We start from the raw sequence: 19,949 nt of genomic DNA, 5'->3' as shown, positions 1-19,949 counted from the left end.
TTTTCCCACCCTTGATGATGTCTTGCCTTCAGTCAAGCTATGTTACAGCTGTATCTGTAGACTTCTGTTCTCAGCTGAGGAAGGAATTGAATCACCATCCTGCTTAATCATTCCTTAGCTAGTTATTGGAAGTGCTCCAAAGTAGATATGACTTGAGTAATGGATAGCTTATGTACTTGGTTTTGTTTGTTTTTATTGTAGCATATTTTGTTTTGATGTAGGGTTTTTTTTGGGCACGGAGTTTTGTGTATATTTTTCCATTACATGGGAAAATTATACATAGGTCATTCTTTTAAATATATTTTAGCACCTAGAAATGTGTTGCATTTTTTGTTTGTGTTTTATTATGTGGCTTTGCTATAGGTAATAGCTTTCATTTAACAATTTTTTAAGAGCCTTAAATACTTAAACAGAAGTATTCACTAACAAAAAATGGTTGCTAAGGTGAACATTGTGGGCATGAATGTATCCGTTCTGAATATATACTTTCTCCTCTCTCTCACACACACTCCCACTCAGACACCCACTCCCACCACCAGCCGCACAAACCCACAGAGTAACTCCAGAAGTTTAAAGTTAAGGCTGCTCTTATAAGAAACCCAAATATTTGAAATGATGCAAATTCCCAATTAAAATAAATAGCCAAACTACATTAACTCTGCACTTGTAGAGATGTCAGGCTACCACCTTCCCTCCTTTGCAGATGAAGCATCAAAAGTAGATGACAAAAACTGTTAGGGTTTATAACAGGCTGCATCCCCACATGTCTCCAATATGAAGTGTTCTGCTTTGTCACCACATAAATGTGTTGCTTTTTTTCATGCAAGTTGCAAGTACTATAATTTTACAGCCAGGGAGGTTTTTATAAAACCTTCCTTGATCAGTGTCTAATGATATTTAGATAACGGTTTGGGCATGCAGTGCTTAAGGTAATACAAATAGTAGGAAGGTGCTCTTATCACACCAGCTGTGGAGGAAGAGGAGCTAAGAGTCTCTTTTCAGCAGAGGAGGAGCAATGTGCCTTGTCAGTTCCCTTTTATTTTTAATTCATTGTCATGTGAGATCACAGGGCCAGATCTTACAGGATTCCAAATACACACTCAGATCTTACTATGATTTGGTCCTTAGTGAAGAGTGGGGAATGGCTGTTTTGGTCATGAATTTGAAATTTTTTTCTGTAGACTGTATATTAATGTATCTAAGACGTAGTTTTTGTTGTCAGTGAAAAGCTGAAACTGTAATGGGGTAGAGATAAAGTAGTCTGGGTTTCTCAGGATATCACTGTAGGGGCAGAATTAATGTAGTTTGAGTACGATAACCATCATTTCATATGGAAAATGACTCTATTTTATGGGTTTCTGACATGGTGTTTTGTTTATTTATATTTGATTTTAACATTCTTGAAAGGAAATCTATGTTCCGTACACTGCTACCTTAATACAGAGATATCTCCCTGAATATCCTGTTAACAAGTGTGTCAGCAAAAAACCCTCCCACCTCTCCTATTGTTGCCCAGAGAGTCACTCACATGGAATTGCCCTTGCCACAGGCTGCCTGTGAGCATTTGTGAGGAAAGATGAACCAGTTCCCTGCTCTTCCTCCTGTCTCCTGCAGCTTACTAGGTCCCATCAGGTCTTTGTGCACTGTCCTTCCCACTTCCTTATCAGCTGGCTTTATTAGGCTCTTTGTAGGCTTCCTGACTCCATATCCTGTAAACCTAATGTTCATAGGCCCTGGTGAACTTCTTGTGGTAAAGAGTGGTTGTGAGTCCAAAGATGTACTCAGAGCTGCAGGGAAATGTAGTTGAGTATAGCCTGCAGTGAGCCTATGGCTCCAGGGAACTAGGGGCACCCTTTCAGACCAAGATTTGCTGGAAGGGTGTGTATATGAGGCCTAATAATCCTCCTCAGTTTTGAGCATGGTCCTTCAGACTTCTGACGGACCACTGGAAGAGGGAACCTTCCCCAACCTTCTCTTCTTCTGTGGTGAGAGAGATTTGGAGGTGGCCTGCTCTCCCTGGGGCAGACTGGGCCCCAGACCACTCATCCCCAGCTAGAGCCCTCACCACCCCACAGCATTACCCTCTTCCCAGCCCTGACTTCCCTCCTCTTGGCCTCACACACACTGTACACCATCCATGTGCAGAATATATCCAGTTATGTGCACCGATAGAAAGGTGATGTGTCATCCATCACCTCCATGTTGGTGCACATCACAAAACTAATTCCACCCACAGACATAAAAAATTAGAAGGAACACTACTTCTGCTTTACAGGAAAATGTGCACATGAATGTGCATGCATGTGCACAGAGTTTGTCTTATAATTGCATCTCCATTCGTTAAAATGGCTAATTTATATTACACGGTGGAAGTGGGATATGTGGAGATCAGAGATACTTTCAGGAACCGGTAAGCCACCATTGGGAAGAAAGTATACATTTGCTATTACATTCATCGTTTTCTGGGTTGCTTTTTACTTTTGCATTTTGTGTTTTCATGACACACTTGTGTCTCTGGGTCACAAAAAAAATCCCATATCATGTATTTTGCTCCTCATTGGCTGAGACTTGAATCTCCCTTCCCCATCATACCACACAGTGTCACAAACTCACTTCCACTAGTTTTATCAGTTACTGACTTTTTGCAGTGTCCTACTTTGTACTGTGGATTTACTCTATGCTGACACTGAAATGGTAGTTACAGAAAATAATTTTTTTCATTTCCTCATTATAGCCAGAAGCCCAGCTTTATCTTTAATAGTGCTCCATACTATCAGTAGTCTTGCTGAGCCTGTTACATCTTTCGTGGTGTGCTTAACTTTGCTTTGCATTATTTTTGTTGAGTAATGTCTGGCTTTATTTCTTTCACCTGGTATTTCTGTATTCCTGGAGTTAATTAGTGGTTTTCTACTTGTGTTTTCCCATTTCACTATTCCAAAAACAGACCACTTGCCAGCATAATAATTCTGGTTTAAATGTCTGCGCCCTATCTTTTTATTCTCAATCCCAAAGTATTGACATTTGAATTTACTTGAATTCAGTTTTTCCTTTTTCTGTAGACTTGACACGTTTCTTGAGCCCTTCTGACAGCTCTCATCTTTGCATACAAATGGTGCAATGATTATTAATTCAATACTAACAAATGCTAACCCTTTGCTCACTATTGCTTTCTTGTCATTTGCTGCATTTGGATCTTTGTACTCGTGTTTAGGTCTTGTTGTTGGAATACCAAGGCTGAATTTCTTTGTACATTATGTTCTTTTAAAGTGAAAAGGCAAATTTCCAGCTTTCCCTAAGTGAGTAGGTCTGCAGAAGTTGCAAAAAGGCATTTTTGGTACACCTGAGCAGGAAAACAGGCATCAGGTACAAAATATAAACTGAGGACAGATCCTCATTTAGTATAAATTGTCATGGTTCCATTGAAGGCAGTGGAGCTATTCCTCTTTGTGTTAGCTGAATATCTGGCCCCTAGACTTTCTTATAGTACGAAGCTGACGGGCCACCTAGTATGCTCAGTAAGCTCAGCACAGTCCCAAAAGAGTAGGCCAAAACGGGATGGAGATGTGCTAAGGGCTTATGGCAGCAGGTACTGGGATGAGTTCACAGTGCCCCTTTCAAATGTTCTTCTTGAACATTCCCAGTTGCTTTGATCTCAGGCAGTCAGAATGCCTCTGAGCCCTTCAGACATAATTCTGCATATCTTGGTGCCACCAGTTCAGAAGGAGTAGTTTAAAAATTCATGTTTGAATTCTATGGGGCAAAGAGTGATGATTCAATTTTTTGTTGCTTTTGCTGAACTTTAGAAGAATGTGGAGACACAAACACACTGTTTAGACCGATAGGAGGGATGGGAAAATAAAATAATTAAGTTGTTGAAAACCATGAATATCTGTGCTCTTTGGAAAACTCACTGTTCACAATTGACAGTTCAAAAATATTTAGCTGCTGGATATTTCTTCTACCTCTCCCTTACTGGATAGCACTGGATCCTAACTAGGAGACACAATCAATTCTCCTCTATCTCTGTATAGCTTAGTCATGACCAGACTGAGCTAAAGAGACTGCGATCACACATCTTGCTTTTTGCCTAGACTGCCAGACTGACTCTCTACTTTCTGTGGACCACGCAGGGGGAAGAGACAGGAAATCATCAGAAGCAAGGAAATGATGTCACCTTCCTACTCCAGCCTTCTGCAGCTTCCCTTCTTGGCCTTAGTGTAGGGAAGAGTGAAGATTCCTATTGGCCACTTGTCCCCTTCCAGACTTCAACTATGACAGGAATGTAGATCCTGCCAACCTAGGGACTCCTTCCTGAGATCTGAGAGTCTGAGGAGTAAAGCACCCATCCAGTTATGGCTTCTCTGGCAGGTACTAGAGGCCACAGAGGCACTAGAATTAGCAGATTTATCTTGGTGTCTGTCCTCTTTCTTCCTTCCCAGATAAGGCCATTAGAAAATGACTGCAGATAGCAAAGTTCCAGGAGAGATGCTTCTTTGTTGCCCCAGTATGTTTGCTAATTTTCTCTCAGGTCCTCGAGAAAAACTGTTCCTGCTCTATTCATTGCAATAAAAGGGAATGTCTGATCCCTGTATTACACCCCAAATGATCCTACTTAAAGGCTTCAAACGTTGCCGTGGCTTTAGCTGATCCGACAATAGTTATATCCAGGAGTTTGAAATGAACCAAGTCACCAGGTCCCCCCGCAAATGGAAAATATGAAACAAATCTTTTGAGCCTTCACACTCATTGACATTGCTATTCCTTGATAACAGTCCCATAGTAAGGTTCTTAAATTCTGCATTTGTCTTATGTCTTTTTTCTGGTAAACATTTGGACCAGTTCTGCAAGGTGCTTCAGGGATTTTGGAAGTTTGACTTGAATCAAGGTAGCCACATTTGTGAGATACAGTATTTGTATCTGGAATCAATAATCAAGAATATCCAGTGTCAGAGACAGATTATGGAAATACCAGAGTTGTTGACTTGAGTCCCACGACTTAAACTCGAGTCCGACTTAAGTTGCCTAGGTGACTTGACTTGAGACTCGACTTGGGTTCATTGTGACTTGAGACTTGACTTGAGACTTGCTAATTTTGTTAACTCGACTTGGTGAAAAAATTGTCCGAAAATGCTGGTATTGATGGCTTCTACAAAAGTGACTTGACATTTTTAAAATTAAGACTTGAGACTTGAACTGTAGTGACTTGAGACTCGACTTGGACTTGACAATGATGACTTGAAGACAACACTGGGAAATACATGGATTCAGTATCTCCTGGTTACTTGAAACTGATATAATAGGGAGGGACCTTGCCTGATAGACAATAGCTGAGGTGTAGTCAGTCATTAAAGGAGTAGTCAGTCATGTGAAATTACAACCTCTTTTGAATGATAAAATGTTTCTTCAAAATGTGGGGTCTCTGCTCTTTGCTAGAAACATATGAGTCACAACAGCCTTATTAAAGTTTTCAGGGTCCAGTCCTGGTTTTATTGAAGTTAGTTTTTCAGCTGACTTAGTGGGAGAAGGATTGAGTTGTCAGGGTGAAGGTGGTATGAGAGGCAAGGGAATTTTTGCCTACATTTATACTTTGTGAACTCAAAGTTTCTCAGGAATGCAACTATTCAGGAAATGACCTGAAGATTTACAGTCCTCAGGCTGTAATTTACAAGGCACTGAAGGATTTATAATCCCATTTGTCCAAAATATAGAAGCACAGCAGCACTCAGAATAAATGGTTTAATGACTGTTTAGTTGTAGTCACACAATGGACAGTTCTCTTACCATTGAATATGTTATATTCTGCATGCAGTTATTCATTGCCTTAATGACAGAGGTTTCAAACCACAAAATGCCTTTCTTCTCACCGTTTGCCTTACCGACTTGTCTCCTTTTTTTGCTGATAACTTCCAGTTACTGTGCTGAGAAGCAGAATCTATCATTGTTTCCACTGGCAGTTCAAAAACATAATCCTCACAGCCTAGATAGATGCAAGAAAAGAACTTTTCTTGCTTTAGAAAACAAATTAGAGATCTTTAAACTGAGGCTGGACAAAGCACTGTCGAAGATACTGTAGTAGGGAATAGACATAGAGTCTGGGCATGGAGTTAAATAATGCAGTAGGTGTTTTCTGTCTTAAATTTTGGCAGTCTAGAGCTTTTCCTCTGGTGCCACAAAAGAGAGGGAATCTCAAAGTGGGCCTTGGAAGGATGAATGCACAGCTCCAAAGTGCCGAGACTGTCATTCTGTGACAGTGCTTCTGCTGAATATAGGAAGATGCGGAGAGGAAGACCAGCCATTCCCCATGTCACTCCAACCTAACCCAAACCTGACTGTAACAACAGTAACTCCCTCTGGATCCTCTAGGAAATTCCACCAAGCCAGCTTTGTGGAGTTGCCTGGCTCCTCGTGGGACAGTGATCTATGAACCTATCAATTAGCCCTTCTAGATTTTCCTGGGTTCTTGAATTCAGTGCTTTTATGGAATCTTAAATACATTGGTGCATATGAGGGGAAGAAAGGGAGAGATGGTTTTCAACACTATTGGTTTCCTTGTATATAAGACAAATGTGCCCATAGGTGCAACTCAAGTAACTGATTCTGGATTTGTGTAAGTCAGAAGATGTCAGATTGTTTCTGAATTAACCAGAACATTGTATGAAGGTAATGAGGTGAAAAGTAATAAGTGTTTAGTACAGCGACATTTGTTTTTCTGTTTGTGGAAAATGTAAATAGATGCAGGTGTGTAGTAATAATAGTTTAACTTACTTTCATCTGAAGAAGTGGGCTGTGCTCACAAAAGCTCATGTTACCATCTACATGTTTTGTTAGTCTGTAAAGTGCTACTAGACCATTTGCTGTTTTTTCTGTACAGACTAACTCGGCTACCCCCTGAAGCTTACTTGTATTAGAAAGTTCAGGAGTAGTAGGTGAAGATTGCAAAACCTAAATAATTTCAAACTTAATTATTTGTACTGGCAAGACAAAATATCTATGTAAGTATTTCCAATACGTAACAATCAGGTAACTGTCAAAGGGAGTCATAGTCTACCCAGAAAGGCATTGAATATGATCAAATTCTTAAACAGTGGATTGAAAAAGAAAATCATAATTGGCTTACGGGGAAAAAGTGATCAAGTAAAATCAGGGCTACATTTTCAGAGTGGTGTTTGGGAAATGAGTCATTTGTATCAGAACTGTATAGTTTAAACTCCCAAGACTCTTGCCAATCTGGTTTTGTGTCATGTGGATCTCAGTTGCTCCCTTTTACTAGGTTCAAACTCAGAGCCTGAAGCAAAGTCTACCTGATGCCCTGACAGGTTTTTCCTAGTGTCCAGATGAAACCAGGCAAACCCACCGGATTTCTAATGGCTTCAACCAAAAACCATAAGACAGTTGAAGTTCACTCAGAACTCTGCCCAAGTTTGGGTCAAAAGATTCAGCAGTCTCAGTGACGCCCTTCAACATGCCTGACCTAAATTCAGAGTTTGTAACAAATCCTGCATTGATGAAAGTTCTGCTGTGGTAATTATATGGCCTAGTGGATAGAGCACTGCATTGGGATTCAGGAGGCTTGGATTCTATTCCAAGTTCAAGTTACATGAATATTCTGTGCCTCAGTTTCCTCATCTATAAGAGGGTGATAGTGACCTTGTTTTGTAAAGCATTTTTAGATTCACCAATTAAAAGTATACTGTGAGAACTAGATAGCTCTAAACTTTAATTGTTACGAGAAAATCCATTGAGGAACTGCTATTGCAAGTAGCCCTTATATGTATGATTTCAGATGTGACATGTATTGTTGGTTGAGATATTTCTCTCTCTGATTTAATGTTATCAAAGACTACTTCGCTGTGAATACTTCTACTGTATTATAGAAATCTCTTTCCTGGAGCAATAGACAGTCTTTGTGGTTGTCTAGTGCCTAACTAAGTGAGCTTACTAAGTCATTAGATTTGTGGTTACTGAGGCAGATAACAGGCAAGCCCAGGGGATCTTTCTGTCTCTCAAGTCTGGACAGGTGGTTTGCAACTTACAAACTATTCATTATCTTTTCCCTCAGCAAAACATTTTATTACTCTGTTGATAGAAACGCCACCACCTGTATTTTATTAATTATTTGCTTCATTGATTTATAGAGTGTTTATTAATGTAACAGCTAAATCATCTTGTTACTCAAGGGCTGGACTTTCTATCTATGCTTCTGGTTATTAGGTGCAGCTGAAATTAGAATTTTAAAAACTAAAGTTTTTAAAATTAGGGTTATTACTATAATTAATTATTTTTATTGTGCCAGGAAAGCAAGCTGTTCTTCACTTACCAATCTAATTCGGGCTTTAGGGACAAATTATGTGACCAAAAAAAGCCCTTCAATGTAATAAATAAAAGCAAAAATAAAGCAGGAGTAGAAATAAGAGGAGAGAAGAAAAGACAAAACAGACAACAAAGGACAACAGAGGAGAGAGGGGGGGAAATGTACTGGGACATGCACAGTGGTCAGACAAGTCTCCTTTGCCCAGTCCATCACAGATGTTCAGAGTTTTGTAGGCCTCTGCTTGTATCGTTGAAGCCTTATTTGAGTGTTTGCTGATATGGTAAGAGCATTTCATAGGTTGGGTGAGAAATAGAAACCATTTCAGTGGTTAGCAGAGTGCGATGTAGCATTTTCAGAGCTGAAAAAGGCTCTAGTGACTGTGCTTGTCTTGGCCTATGTGTGTTTCAAAACCCCTTTCATACTGGTCACAGATGCTAGTTCTGGGATCAGTATTGACATAGGAATCCAAAGAACTTAAGGTGGTGGCTTATTATAGCAAAAATCTTTTCCGGAGAGAACTTAATGCACCACCCAATAGGGATTTCTGGCAATGGTTACATCTATAGAACCCTTTCACCACTATTTGTATGGGAGGAAGTTTGTGGTCAGGACAGGCTATGTTTTCCTGCAATAGCTCTTTAGATTCAGAAATCCTGGGGGCATCTTGCCAGGTGTTTGGAAAAACTGCAGTGCTAGGATTTCAGTCTCACACAGGCCTGGACACGAACAAGCATGGTAATGCTGATGCCTTGTCCATATGGTTTTGTTGGGTAGTTAATTGCAAATGCTGCCCTAAGCAGGGTAGCGAGGAATTAGTTGCTCAAGGGGATGAGTGTGCTCAGGAGATGACTGTTTCCTCTCTCCCCACATTTTGCCAAAATGTTCCTGGTTTAGCCATTGGAACAATGTGTGTGGGGTGGTAGAAAGAGTTCAAAGCAACTAAAGCTTCCCACAGATAGGATCCTAATACAAAAGTAGCCTGTGACTAGAAAATCACTTGACACCTGGGAAGGTGCTTCAGAATAGCACAGTGAAAACTTTGTGGTCACAAGAGGAGAGCTTTTAGGTTTAAGATGAAATATGGTTTCGGAGATGGAGAAAACGTAATATTTAGGTCTCAGATTTAATCTGCTGTGACTTTTGTAGCTTATAGGAATGATTCACAACTCTTTGTTGTTGCTGCCGCTACTGTTGGCATCTCCATCTGAGAGTGAATGGGGAGTTGGCCAGTTCCAGACAGCCTTAGTTTCCTTTGTCCGTGGAAATTCCCCCTTTGCTGTTTGAACGCCCAAGATAAATTATCTTTTTTTAAAAATAATTCATGTTTCTTTGGGTTCTGTTTCAAATTGACAGCACTGAGCTAATTACATGTATGTTAAAAAAATGTATTATGTACCCAGATAACATATAGGTATAACAAGCTAAGAATGGCATGCTGTGCAATACGCTTTCCAGTGTGTTGCTGGTGCATTACGTAAGCCAAAAGCCATCTTTTTAAGTTACCACAGGCCTTGGCCTGCTGTGAAAGCAGTCGTCTGCATCCACTTCCACTTGCCAATACCTGTTTTTAAGATCCCATATGGAATAGGGATGGTAACAGATAACTGGTTACCTGGTAAGCATCGCCTCTAATGGCTGCTTCAGTAGCACTGGGCCCCTGTGTGGGGCTGCCAGCTCCCAGCCCATGCAGACTGGGAGCTAGCTGCCCCACAAAGGGTTGGAGGCAGCCGTGCTGGAGAAGCTTCTGCCTGCAGCGGGGAAGCCTGGCCACAGTGGGTGGGGGGGCTGCTGCAGCGTAGGAGGGCTGGAGTGCCCGCCCTCCCACTTATCCCCGTTTTATCAGTTATCCAGTTAAACTTAACACTTAACCAGTTAACTAACTAAATGGGATTCTACATCTCTAGTGTGGAAAGCCAGATTGAACCTGCCACAGCATCCCAGGTATCATCTGTTCATGGTATGGATAATGGTTCTTTAAAGTAGCTTCATTTAATTTGCTATAGACCATGGATAGTCTGATGCTTTTCTGTTTTATGGAGATTCTGTGGCTTCTTCAACCATATTTAAATTAACAAAGACATCAAAGAGATGCCTGCATTGTACTTGAAACTTTGTCTTACATGTAATGTATTATTTTAAAGTGTTTACCTAATGATTTGCTCTTAGAGTGGACAGGTGAAATCCTTGTTCTCTGAAGTAAGGGCTCATTTTGCATGGATCATTCGTCTCCTTTAGAAGGGTGAAGCTTCTAGCGCACATTAGCATGTTACATATTCACTGGCCTGTGTGGACTGTGCTGGAATGCACTAAAAGTTTCCTTATTCACGTTTGTGTAGTACACTTTGCCATGAGACTGCATTAACTTGAACTAGAGAACTTTTAGTTGGTGCTCAACATGCTAGAGTTTCCTACATTTTGCACCTCTCTAGTGTGGACTGAGACACTTAGTACAAATGAACCTGAATGATTTCAGTGGGCAGGATTTCACCCGATCTCTTTCCAGTTGGCTGTCCTGTCAGACGTATTTTTGTGATGACTGTTATTGTGGCAGCAGTATTATTTTGGGATGGGGGGAGCGGTGGTTCTTTGTTTCTTGGGAAAATAGTTACTTCTTCTTTCCTGCTGGACAGTCTGTTTCTACAGGTGAATTTTCCATATGAAGTGATACTATATTTCCTTGGTAACATTACAATATATTTTGGGGGGTGAATAAGTATGAATGATGGCTAGAGAAACAGCCATTGCCATGTTTAGCAGCAGGCAATCTATCGAGGTCATTCTTAATTGATTTTTAGGGAAGCGTGTTTCTTTGGTTTCAAGACAGCCCATTTTAGAGAGCTTGTGAAGCTGACCACACTAACAATTGAGAGCTGCTTTCCAACATTCCCCACTTCAGCTTTTTCTTTCCTCTTATGTCCACTAGACCAGCATATCTTATTGTCAGTCTGCCTGCATTGTTTTCCCTCTGATTTGGAAGTGGCTCGAAAATCTTTTTTCTTAATAGTTTTTAAAACCCAGTTCTGGATGGCTGGCTTCCTTCTGAACTTCTTGTCACCTTTCATGGTCTCTGAGGAATTCAACAATTTGTTGAAAATGTCATTAGCTGTGGAGCTGGGAAAAGGCTCTTTTCCTGCGAGTGAATGTTGCCTGGTTAAAGACCATATGGGATAAAACTGCAAACTCCAGCTTATCTTTTTTCCCCCTAAAAAATAATTAAGTGATTGTTAAAATGAGTAGATTTATAGAATAGGAATGTTGCACTAAGTTTTTGACAGGCCTTTTGTTTGGTTGTGGTGACATAAATAACACTAGTCTCTGTGACCTGTTTTTCTTTTCCTCTTGTTACACAAATATACTACTTTTACTTTAAAATGAAATCTGTTCATCATAAACTGTATAACATTACAGTACAGAATATTAAGGACCAGAACTGTTGTCTTGAAGCCTTCCTTCCAGATAATTAAAGCTGTTAGTAATTTTCATCTGTTACTGTGAGTTTTAAACACTGAGTTTACTATTACAGAATTCTAAAAGAAATAAGCTGCAAATGTGTTTGCCATGAAGAGTGACTAATTAGATTAGAATAAAAGCTGGGGGATAAATAGAGGCCGAAAAAATCGTGACGGCAGCTGCTTATTTTCAATTTGGGTAAATTATCACCCCTCCTGCCCCCGATTGAATGTATAGTTTGGCATTTTTGTGAACAAACTACCAGTGACAGAAAAGGAGAAACTGTTTCTTTCTTAGAGGAATGGGGGTCAAAATCACACAACACCATCAAAGCACAATAGGATGAGGCCAGGAAGGAGGGAAACTGAGATTCCTTTTGTGGAGTCTTCCTCATATGATACCCTTAAGGAGGACACAGGTTACCCCTCATCCTGCAGAACTAGAGACTGCATTAACTTCTTGGCAGATTTACAGCTGGCAGGTGGGGCTACTTGTCCCTAACCACTGCTCCCTCCCATGTAATCTGCCTAGGGTCTGTGGCTTGGGTGATGGTACTAAGGAAACAGCTGTGACCACCCTGCTAGTGGGAATGGGGAGCTTCCCTCAATATCTAGATCCTCACAGAAGAATTCACCCTCCTCATCACTTCACTAAAGTATTTCTTTTATTGGCTAAACTGTGTCATATGTACGTTAGCATTAGTGACCACTAATAAGGAAGTTATCAGAAATTAAATAGAAGGAATATTGTGTGGGGTGGGATTATTTTAGAATAACTTTTTTTGAAGTATGCAGTAGGGAGGTGAAGGACTAGTCGATATGCTTATCGGATAGTCGACAGGCTAGTCAACTAGTCGCTCCCTCCCCCCCCCGCTACTTTTATCAGAAAGAGGCAGCAAGGTTGGGGAAAGAAGAGGGGGTGCTTCCAAGTGGCAGCACTGCGTGAAGCCTGGCGCCAGACCCTGGGCTCCATGTGGCACTGCCACTTTGAAATGCTGCGTGCAGCCCAGGAACAGCTGGGCATCCCTAGCTGGCCTGGGCTGCATGCAGTGTTTCAAAGCAGCAGCACCATATGGAGCCCCCCACTGACCTCAGGCTCCATGCGGGGCTGCTGCTTTGAAACGCTGCGTGGAGCCTGATGTCAGCTTTGAAATGCTGCAGGGAGCATGGAGCCAGCGAGTCTCCTGCTGGCTCCATGCTCCCCACAGCGCTTTTGCCTTTGAAGTGTAGCAATAGCCCTCGGGCAGAAGTGCCCTTATTGTCTAATCAAATAGTTGGTGCAGATTGCATTGACTATTCGATTAGCCAAATAATCAAAATTTTACATCCCTAGTATGCAGAGCCTACCTTATCTGTTAGTACATTTTGTATAAATTACCCTAATTACAGCTGCAACAGTCCTTAAATCTTTCTTTGCATTCTGCCTGCATGTTATGACCCTGCCAGCTTTATGCTGTATTAGTTAGTCCCAGATGTAGGCGGATTCTGCAGCAGGTGCATTTTTGCCTGAGGTAACATTCCATCTCGATATTTCATACCTATACTATTAATTTACTTTTAGTAAGGGGAAGAGGAATGTGCATTCCTTCACCTACATAAACTTATTGTAGGGTTTTAAAAAGTTATTTGCTGTTCCTATGGCATCAGTTAGTATGTTTAAGGCAGTTGGGCATATATGAAGATCAGTGGTGATTCCAAATGGCAAGAGTCATTTGTCATTAGAGATCTATAGGCAAAGAAAGAGATTGTACAGCATGAAATATTCCATTCCTGGCAAGCAGACAGGGTGTTTCAAGCAGGGTGTTTTGGACCTTGCTCTCCAAATATTCTGAATTTATCTGCAAACAATGAAAGGGGTATAGTTTACACCAGTGGTGGGCAATAATTTTTGATGGGGAGCTACTCCAAAATTTTGGAAAGTGGTCAAGGACCATGCTCTTCCATGATATTAATGGAAGAGATGCGGGGTCTGGGATGGAGGTTGGGTGCAGAAGGGAGCTTGGGGTAAGGGTCTGGGGTGCAGGAGGGAGACTGGAGTCTGGGGGGGAGCTGGGATGAAGCAGGCAGCTATGACCTAGGGCAGGGGACTGGAGTGCAGGTGTTTGGGATGTGACCTAGGATAGGAGAGGATTGTGATCTGGAGCAGGAGATTGGGGTGCCAGATCTGGGAGTGAGTGTGGGTATAAGAGGAGGACCAGAGGGTTTGGGTGTGTTGAGTGGAGTAGGAGGGGGGCAGGAAAGGGCTAGGGTTCCAGAAGCAGGCTATCACAGAAGGTTTTCCTTCTTATTTTTTTCCCCAATATCTGATTAGATTATTCTCAAACTTCCTGCAACTTGGACAAAATCAGAACTAGTTTGATTTCAAATGCAAAAAATATACAGGTAGTTGGTGCTACTGCGAAGCTTGAAAAATCCAAACCCTTCCCCTTGGCTGCTGTTTTTATCCTTGTGGCTTATCTTAAGCTTGCTCCTAATGGCAAAGTTATCTGCTTGTCTGTGTGTGACCTATTGCTGCCCTTTTTTCTATACCCAAGAGATCTGTCTTCTCCTGAAACTTTTATCAGTTCTATTAATGTGATAAGGCTGCACCGTGGGATGTAACAGTAAACTGGTAGTTTATTCTAGTGTGAAGAGGCACAATAGTGATATCACCTTATCTTAAGACACAGCTTAAATTGTGTTATGATTGTTATGCAGATCTTTTATAACCCTGTCTAATTGCATAGGACTCAGTGATGGAATAGTTGCTGATGCAGAATTTGACCCCATTATTTTATATTTATAGCTAAATGCTGTTGTCCAAGATAAAGATATTTTTCCTCAGACATTTTGCTTTCTTTTTTCCTTACAGGCTAAATACACTGGTCTTATTTTCTACCACGAAGGCTGGCCACTGTGCATCCATGAAAAAGTGGTGGTACAGTTAGCTTCTCTTCACAGAGTCCGTCTGAAACCAGGGGATTTCTACTTACAAATTCTTCCAGCTGGGAAACAGTCAGCAAAACTAGTTTTGAAGTGTCTCTCCCGACATGGACAAGGAACAGAAGAAGTTATTGTACCTGAAACCATGTATGGATGTGTTTTTACAGCAGAATTTTTGGAAAATGTAAATTGTGAAAGGGAGAGCATTCCCTTGCAAAGTTGCTTACTTACCACTGGAACAGCAGTCTATAGAACTCCTTGGAAGAACATAGTGAATCCTATTTTTGTCCCAACAGCTGAAACAATCCTGCATAATTATTCCAATAGCCCTCTCCTTGCCCAGTTAATCAGCAGTAATACTGATGTGAAAACAATGACACAGACCATGGAGAGCAATAGTTCACATGACAGTTCCACTTCCAATGATACTGGCTCTACAGTCATAGAAGCAACACTTACCGATAATCATGGAAACCAAGGGAGTGAAGTGTATATTCCAGTTCATGCTGCAGAAAGTAGGGCTGAATTAGAATTACCTGGGACCCCATCTAAGGAGAGCAAAGGAGAGCACATAAATCTCAGTACGCTGACTGAGGAGTGCCCCAGCATGATGGAGAGTGTTTTACCACAGGCCGCTGCGCCTGAAATGACACCTGAGGTATTTAGAGGTGGAGCATTATCTCCTATAATGGAGAAAAAGAACAGTATCAAAAGTATAACTTTCAGCACGGATTTGAGCAGTCCTTGTCCAAGAAGACGACAACTCAGGGATTCTTCATATTTTGAGACAAGACGCTTGTTTAGAAAGTCATACATAGAAGCTTTGCAAAACCCAATGAATCTTGGTTCCAGCTCAGAGGAGTCAATTGCAGAAGAAGAAACTTCAGACCAGATAGTGGACTCACATGATACGAATGAGGACTTGAGAATCTCTGAGAGCAAATCTTGTGAGAAATATATTCATAAGGAAGATCTTCTTGGAGATAGACTTGCACCAAAGGAGGAAACAAGAGAGGTCAGAAGGCCTGAAGATTGTTCCCAGGCCTCAGAAAAACTGCTTGCACCTCATGAAACTTTCGCGGGAGCAGATTGCAGGGCTGGACCGAGAAGGTCTCATTCTTTAGATAGGTCACATAAGAGTTTTCATGGTAAGCATCATGGTCCAAGGTTGTTCCCAGATAGCTCAGCAAGTGCAAACCCTAAAAAGCACTTACATGGGCATGCTTTAAGACTAGGTAAGTTAGACTTTAATGGTCATTTATTCAGTACAGTGAAAAGCAACAAATGCAACCAGGAGGGTGAAGGTAAAAACCAAAATCAAACATGAATTTTTATTTTTTAATAAATCTTTAGCTTGCCTTCTTTAACATATATAAACTTTGTACAGAAAATTACTTTTTTCTGCTTTCTAAGCTCAGTTTTAAAGAACAAATAGTAGTAACATTAGTGTTTTTGTTATTTCACATCTATTTTATTACTGTTTTTAATACTTTAAGTAAATTTGTTTTATTTCCATTGCTTTAAGGTATGCTTTTCAGAATGCTTTGTATATTCTGCTTTTAAAAAACTGATCAAACACTTATGAAATTCAGCTATCAATTAATCCCATGTAGTGCCTTTGGAGTCAATTGGAATTTTACAGATGCTACCAAAAGCATAAATGCTGGACATATTGGCTACGTCTAGACTGGCCCCTTCTCCGGAAGAGGCATGCAAAGCAGGCAAGTCAGAATAGGGAAATCCGCGGGGGATTTAAATAAACATGGCCGCCGCTTTTTTTCCGGCTTGGGGAAAAGCTGGAAAAGAGCGTCTAGACTGGCGCGATCCTCTGGAATAAAGCCCTTTTCCGGAGGATCTCTTATTGCAAGTAGGAATAAGAGATCCTCCGGAAAAGGGCTTTATTCCGGAGGATCGCGCCAGTCTAGACACTCTTTTCCGGCTTTTCCCCAAGCCGGAAAAAAAGTGGCGGCCATGTTTATTTAAATCCCCTGCGGATTTCCCTATTCTGACTTGCCTGCTTTGCATGCCTCTTCCGGAGAAGGGGCCAGTTTAGACGTAGCCATAGTGAAGATTTGGAATCGCTCCTCTATACTTTGTATTTAACACATTATAAACAACATGAATTGTGTCTCTGTGGTTTTCATCAGTACAAAAAATCACAACTATTTCTTTAAATGCAAATTGTCAGTGGATAAGTAAGTGTTAAATAGCTGTGAGATGCAGTCCTGTGAGCACCATGAATACTACTTTTCTAATGAAACAGTCATTATCCAAACATAACCTATGCCCTCCCAAACTAAGTTATCTGAGTCTGTTTTTCAAATAACGGAAAGTGTGTGGTTGGTTATAACAAATGTAGTACTGAATTACAAATGGTATAGAACATATCTTTAATGGTTGCTGAAAGACTTTTACAAAATTGCGTCAACTTGGCATTTAAACAACAGAGAAACTTTCAAATTGTGTTTCCTTTTTCCTCCCTCATCTCTAGTTTATCTTTGTTCTTATATTTCAGGCAATGTGTACTTATCATAATATTAACTGTACCTTCAAACATGTCAAGACACAATATAAAAATGTCAGTGGGCCAGAACATGCCATAATCTTTTAAGTAAAATTTCGTATTGACTTCAGTGTAGAGTTCAACTTTAAAAAAAAATGTCATGTTATGGTCAACTGATTTTAAGATTGGCAACAGAGGTGACCGAGGTTTCAGATTCAGCTTCTGGGAGTTAGAGTTTATTTTCCCCCTCATTTAGAGTTCAGAGGTTATGCTTCCAGGTGCAAGGGAAATTCAGAAGTTATAATTTATTTTATTTTTTTAAGAACTGAACAGGTAATTTCTAAGACAAGAATCTTCTTTAAATATATTTTCCTTGCTCAGTATCATGGCATGTCATTGGGAGCTTGTAGTGTATAACTTTTATTAACATATTGAGTTCTGCACCAGTTTTGGAGAGGTTAATCTGGGTAGAGATTCTTCCCTTTCCCTCTCCTGCCCTCCCCCTCTCATCCCAATTTGTGTGGTGACAAATCTCCAGTGATTTCAAGCTTCCCAACAGGGCATTTGCTATGGATGTGTGCCAGATTCTGTTAATCTACTGATGTTATTTAATTCTGTAATGCCATGATTTAGTACTTAGCTCATGGCATTAAAGAATTAAACATCAGTAGATAATGCAAGGATACTGTCTTGACAAGATAATGCAGAATGTTGTCTTGAAAACTTGGAGCATGGGGACTGAAACTGGGGACATCCTGCTATAATGTTTTGATAGTCTTTAAATGATAAGGCCTATTGGGTTTCACTAGTCTTTCAGTGAACAATTTAATGTAATTAATATCTAAGAGTAAACTGACAAAATCTGGAGTCATGGTGACCTATATTAATGGTATCCTAGCAAGGGTTAGTGATTTACACCAGGCTATAGAGTCATGATCTGTTTAAAAAACAACAAAAAAGCTGACAATGATACTCAAAAGCCAATTCTTGGCCTAACTTAAGTAGCATGCCAGCCTCTGATGACAACATAAACTGGCTCTGCATCAAGTCACTTAATCCTCTGAGTGTAAGATCCTACTTTAGATGGAAGACTACACAGCTACATGACAGGTAGGGATGGGGAACTCATGCTTAAGGACTGTAGCAAAACTTGTGTAGCTCCAGCATCATAGGGAGAGGATGAAGTCTCTTCCATCTCACCTTCCAGTTGGTTTGGGAGATTTTCTGTTACTCTCTACCTCAGTTGCTAGTGGGGCAGGAGAGTGAATCTTTGGCCTTGTTTTCATTCTCTGACTGAACAGATCTGTTCTCATGAAGCATCTACTCTGTCTGTCAGCTGGAATACTCTGTTTCCTCAGGATAACAGAGCAGGGCTGCCTCCTCTTGCATTTTTTTCCCTAGCTTATTTTTCCAATTTGAATACATGGCAACTGGCGTAGTGAAATATCACCCTTTTTGCCTTTCTCTGAGTTTGCATCGGCCCCCTTGGCTGGAGAACCCACATCGGGCAGCAGAGATTCTGAAGACGTGTTTTGGGGGGGGCGAGAGGAGGAAGAGGAGGAGGAGAGAGGGAGAGAGAGAGAACTTTCTCAGCAAAGTGGTTTTTGGGGGAGGAGACCAGCATCTGCAGATAAAGTACTTTCAACCAGTTACCTCCCAGAAAGCATTGAAATTATGCCATTATAAACTATTCTAACCACAGAGCTATGTTCCAAGCCTTGCTTTCAGATTAGTGGCTCCTCTGAAAACACAGGGCCTGATCCTGCAAGGTGCTGTGCATTTTCACTGACATCGCTGAAAGCCTTTATTTACTTTCGTACTTTTCAGTACAATGCACTCTTAGCGTTAATATCCCTGCCAAGTCCTGCAGAGATAGTGCAGCCATCTGCCTGTCCCAATGTCTGAAAACATTTCCAAATAAACCAGGTGTTGGAAATCAGCGTGGCTATGTTAATGTTAAAGAGGTCTATGATGATTTATACCAGCTGAGCAGCTGGCCCACTCATATAGTTGTACTGATTGCCTAAAGCTCCTTTTTTTTTTTAGTTACAATAAAAAGTACTTGTCACAGTGTAACGGGATCAGGATTCACTGCCGTGCTGCCTCCTGCTGGTCACTCTGGGAATTAACTTAGTCCTCAGCAGGATGCCCTCTTCTGGCCAGCGTCTTGCTTGTCACTGCTCTGTGCTTTCGCTGCACTTTAGCTCTGGGCCCGTATTGCTCTCCAGACCATGGTGTCTTCTTCAGGGACACTGCCTTCCAGCTGTGCCCAACACTCTGATCTCTCACTTCATTCTAGAGCTATCAGCAGCCGTCAATCTCCCCTCTGCTACCATGGCCAACTGCAGCCAAAGTCTAGCCCCTCACTTCCGGGGCAAGCTGCAGTCTGTCAAGGCCACGCTCCAGTGGTGACTAGATGCAGTGCAAGGGGGAAGCGGGAGGACCCAGTATCCACTACTCTGGTAGCAGACCCTCTGGTAGCAGCCTTGTCCTGCCCTCCTTTACTCTACTCCCCTCTACTGCCCCTTGCTTCCTGTGCCATTTCCCTGTGACCCCTTGCACTTACTTGGTCCTTGTATCAAGGCCACAGCCTGGGAGGTATCAGCTCCCCTCTCTAGCTCCCCTTAGGCTGCCCAGCACTGCTCTATCCAAGGTGCTTCTCCTTTGCTGGGAGCCATTACTGCACCCTCCTTGGTCAGGACCCAACCACCCTCTGCTCTGCTGACTAGCTCTTTATAACAGGGCTGCTCCAGCAAGCTATCCT

General features: G+C 41.3%; 1 protein-coding gene across 3 annotated transcripts in view; it reads left to right on the top strand.

Moving 5' to 3' along the window:
- The window catches only part of PLEKHG4B (pleckstrin homology and RhoGEF domain containing G4B), a 132,157-nt gene that overhangs the window by 45,787 nt on the left and 66,421 nt on the right, over positions 1-19,949 (top strand). For all 3 annotated transcript variants that reach the window (XM_089776490.1, XM_089776488.1, XM_089776487.1), the window contains exon 3: positions 14,612-15,830. In XM_089776490.1, the coding sequence (XP_089632616.1) occupies positions 14,612-15,830 (1,219 nt within the window). The remainder of the gene's footprint in view (positions 1-14,611; positions 15,831-19,949) is intronic.

This window comes from Pelodiscus sinensis, chromosome 2, assembly GCF_052426305.1.
Source record: "Pelodiscus sinensis isolate ZL-2025 chromosome 2, ASM5242630v1, whole genome shotgun sequence".
NCBI lineage: Eukaryota > Metazoa > Chordata > Testudines > Trionychidae > Pelodiscus > Pelodiscus sinensis.
The sequence above is the reverse complement of the archived record's forward strand: the minus strand, read 5'-3'. Positions and strand labels throughout refer to the sequence as shown.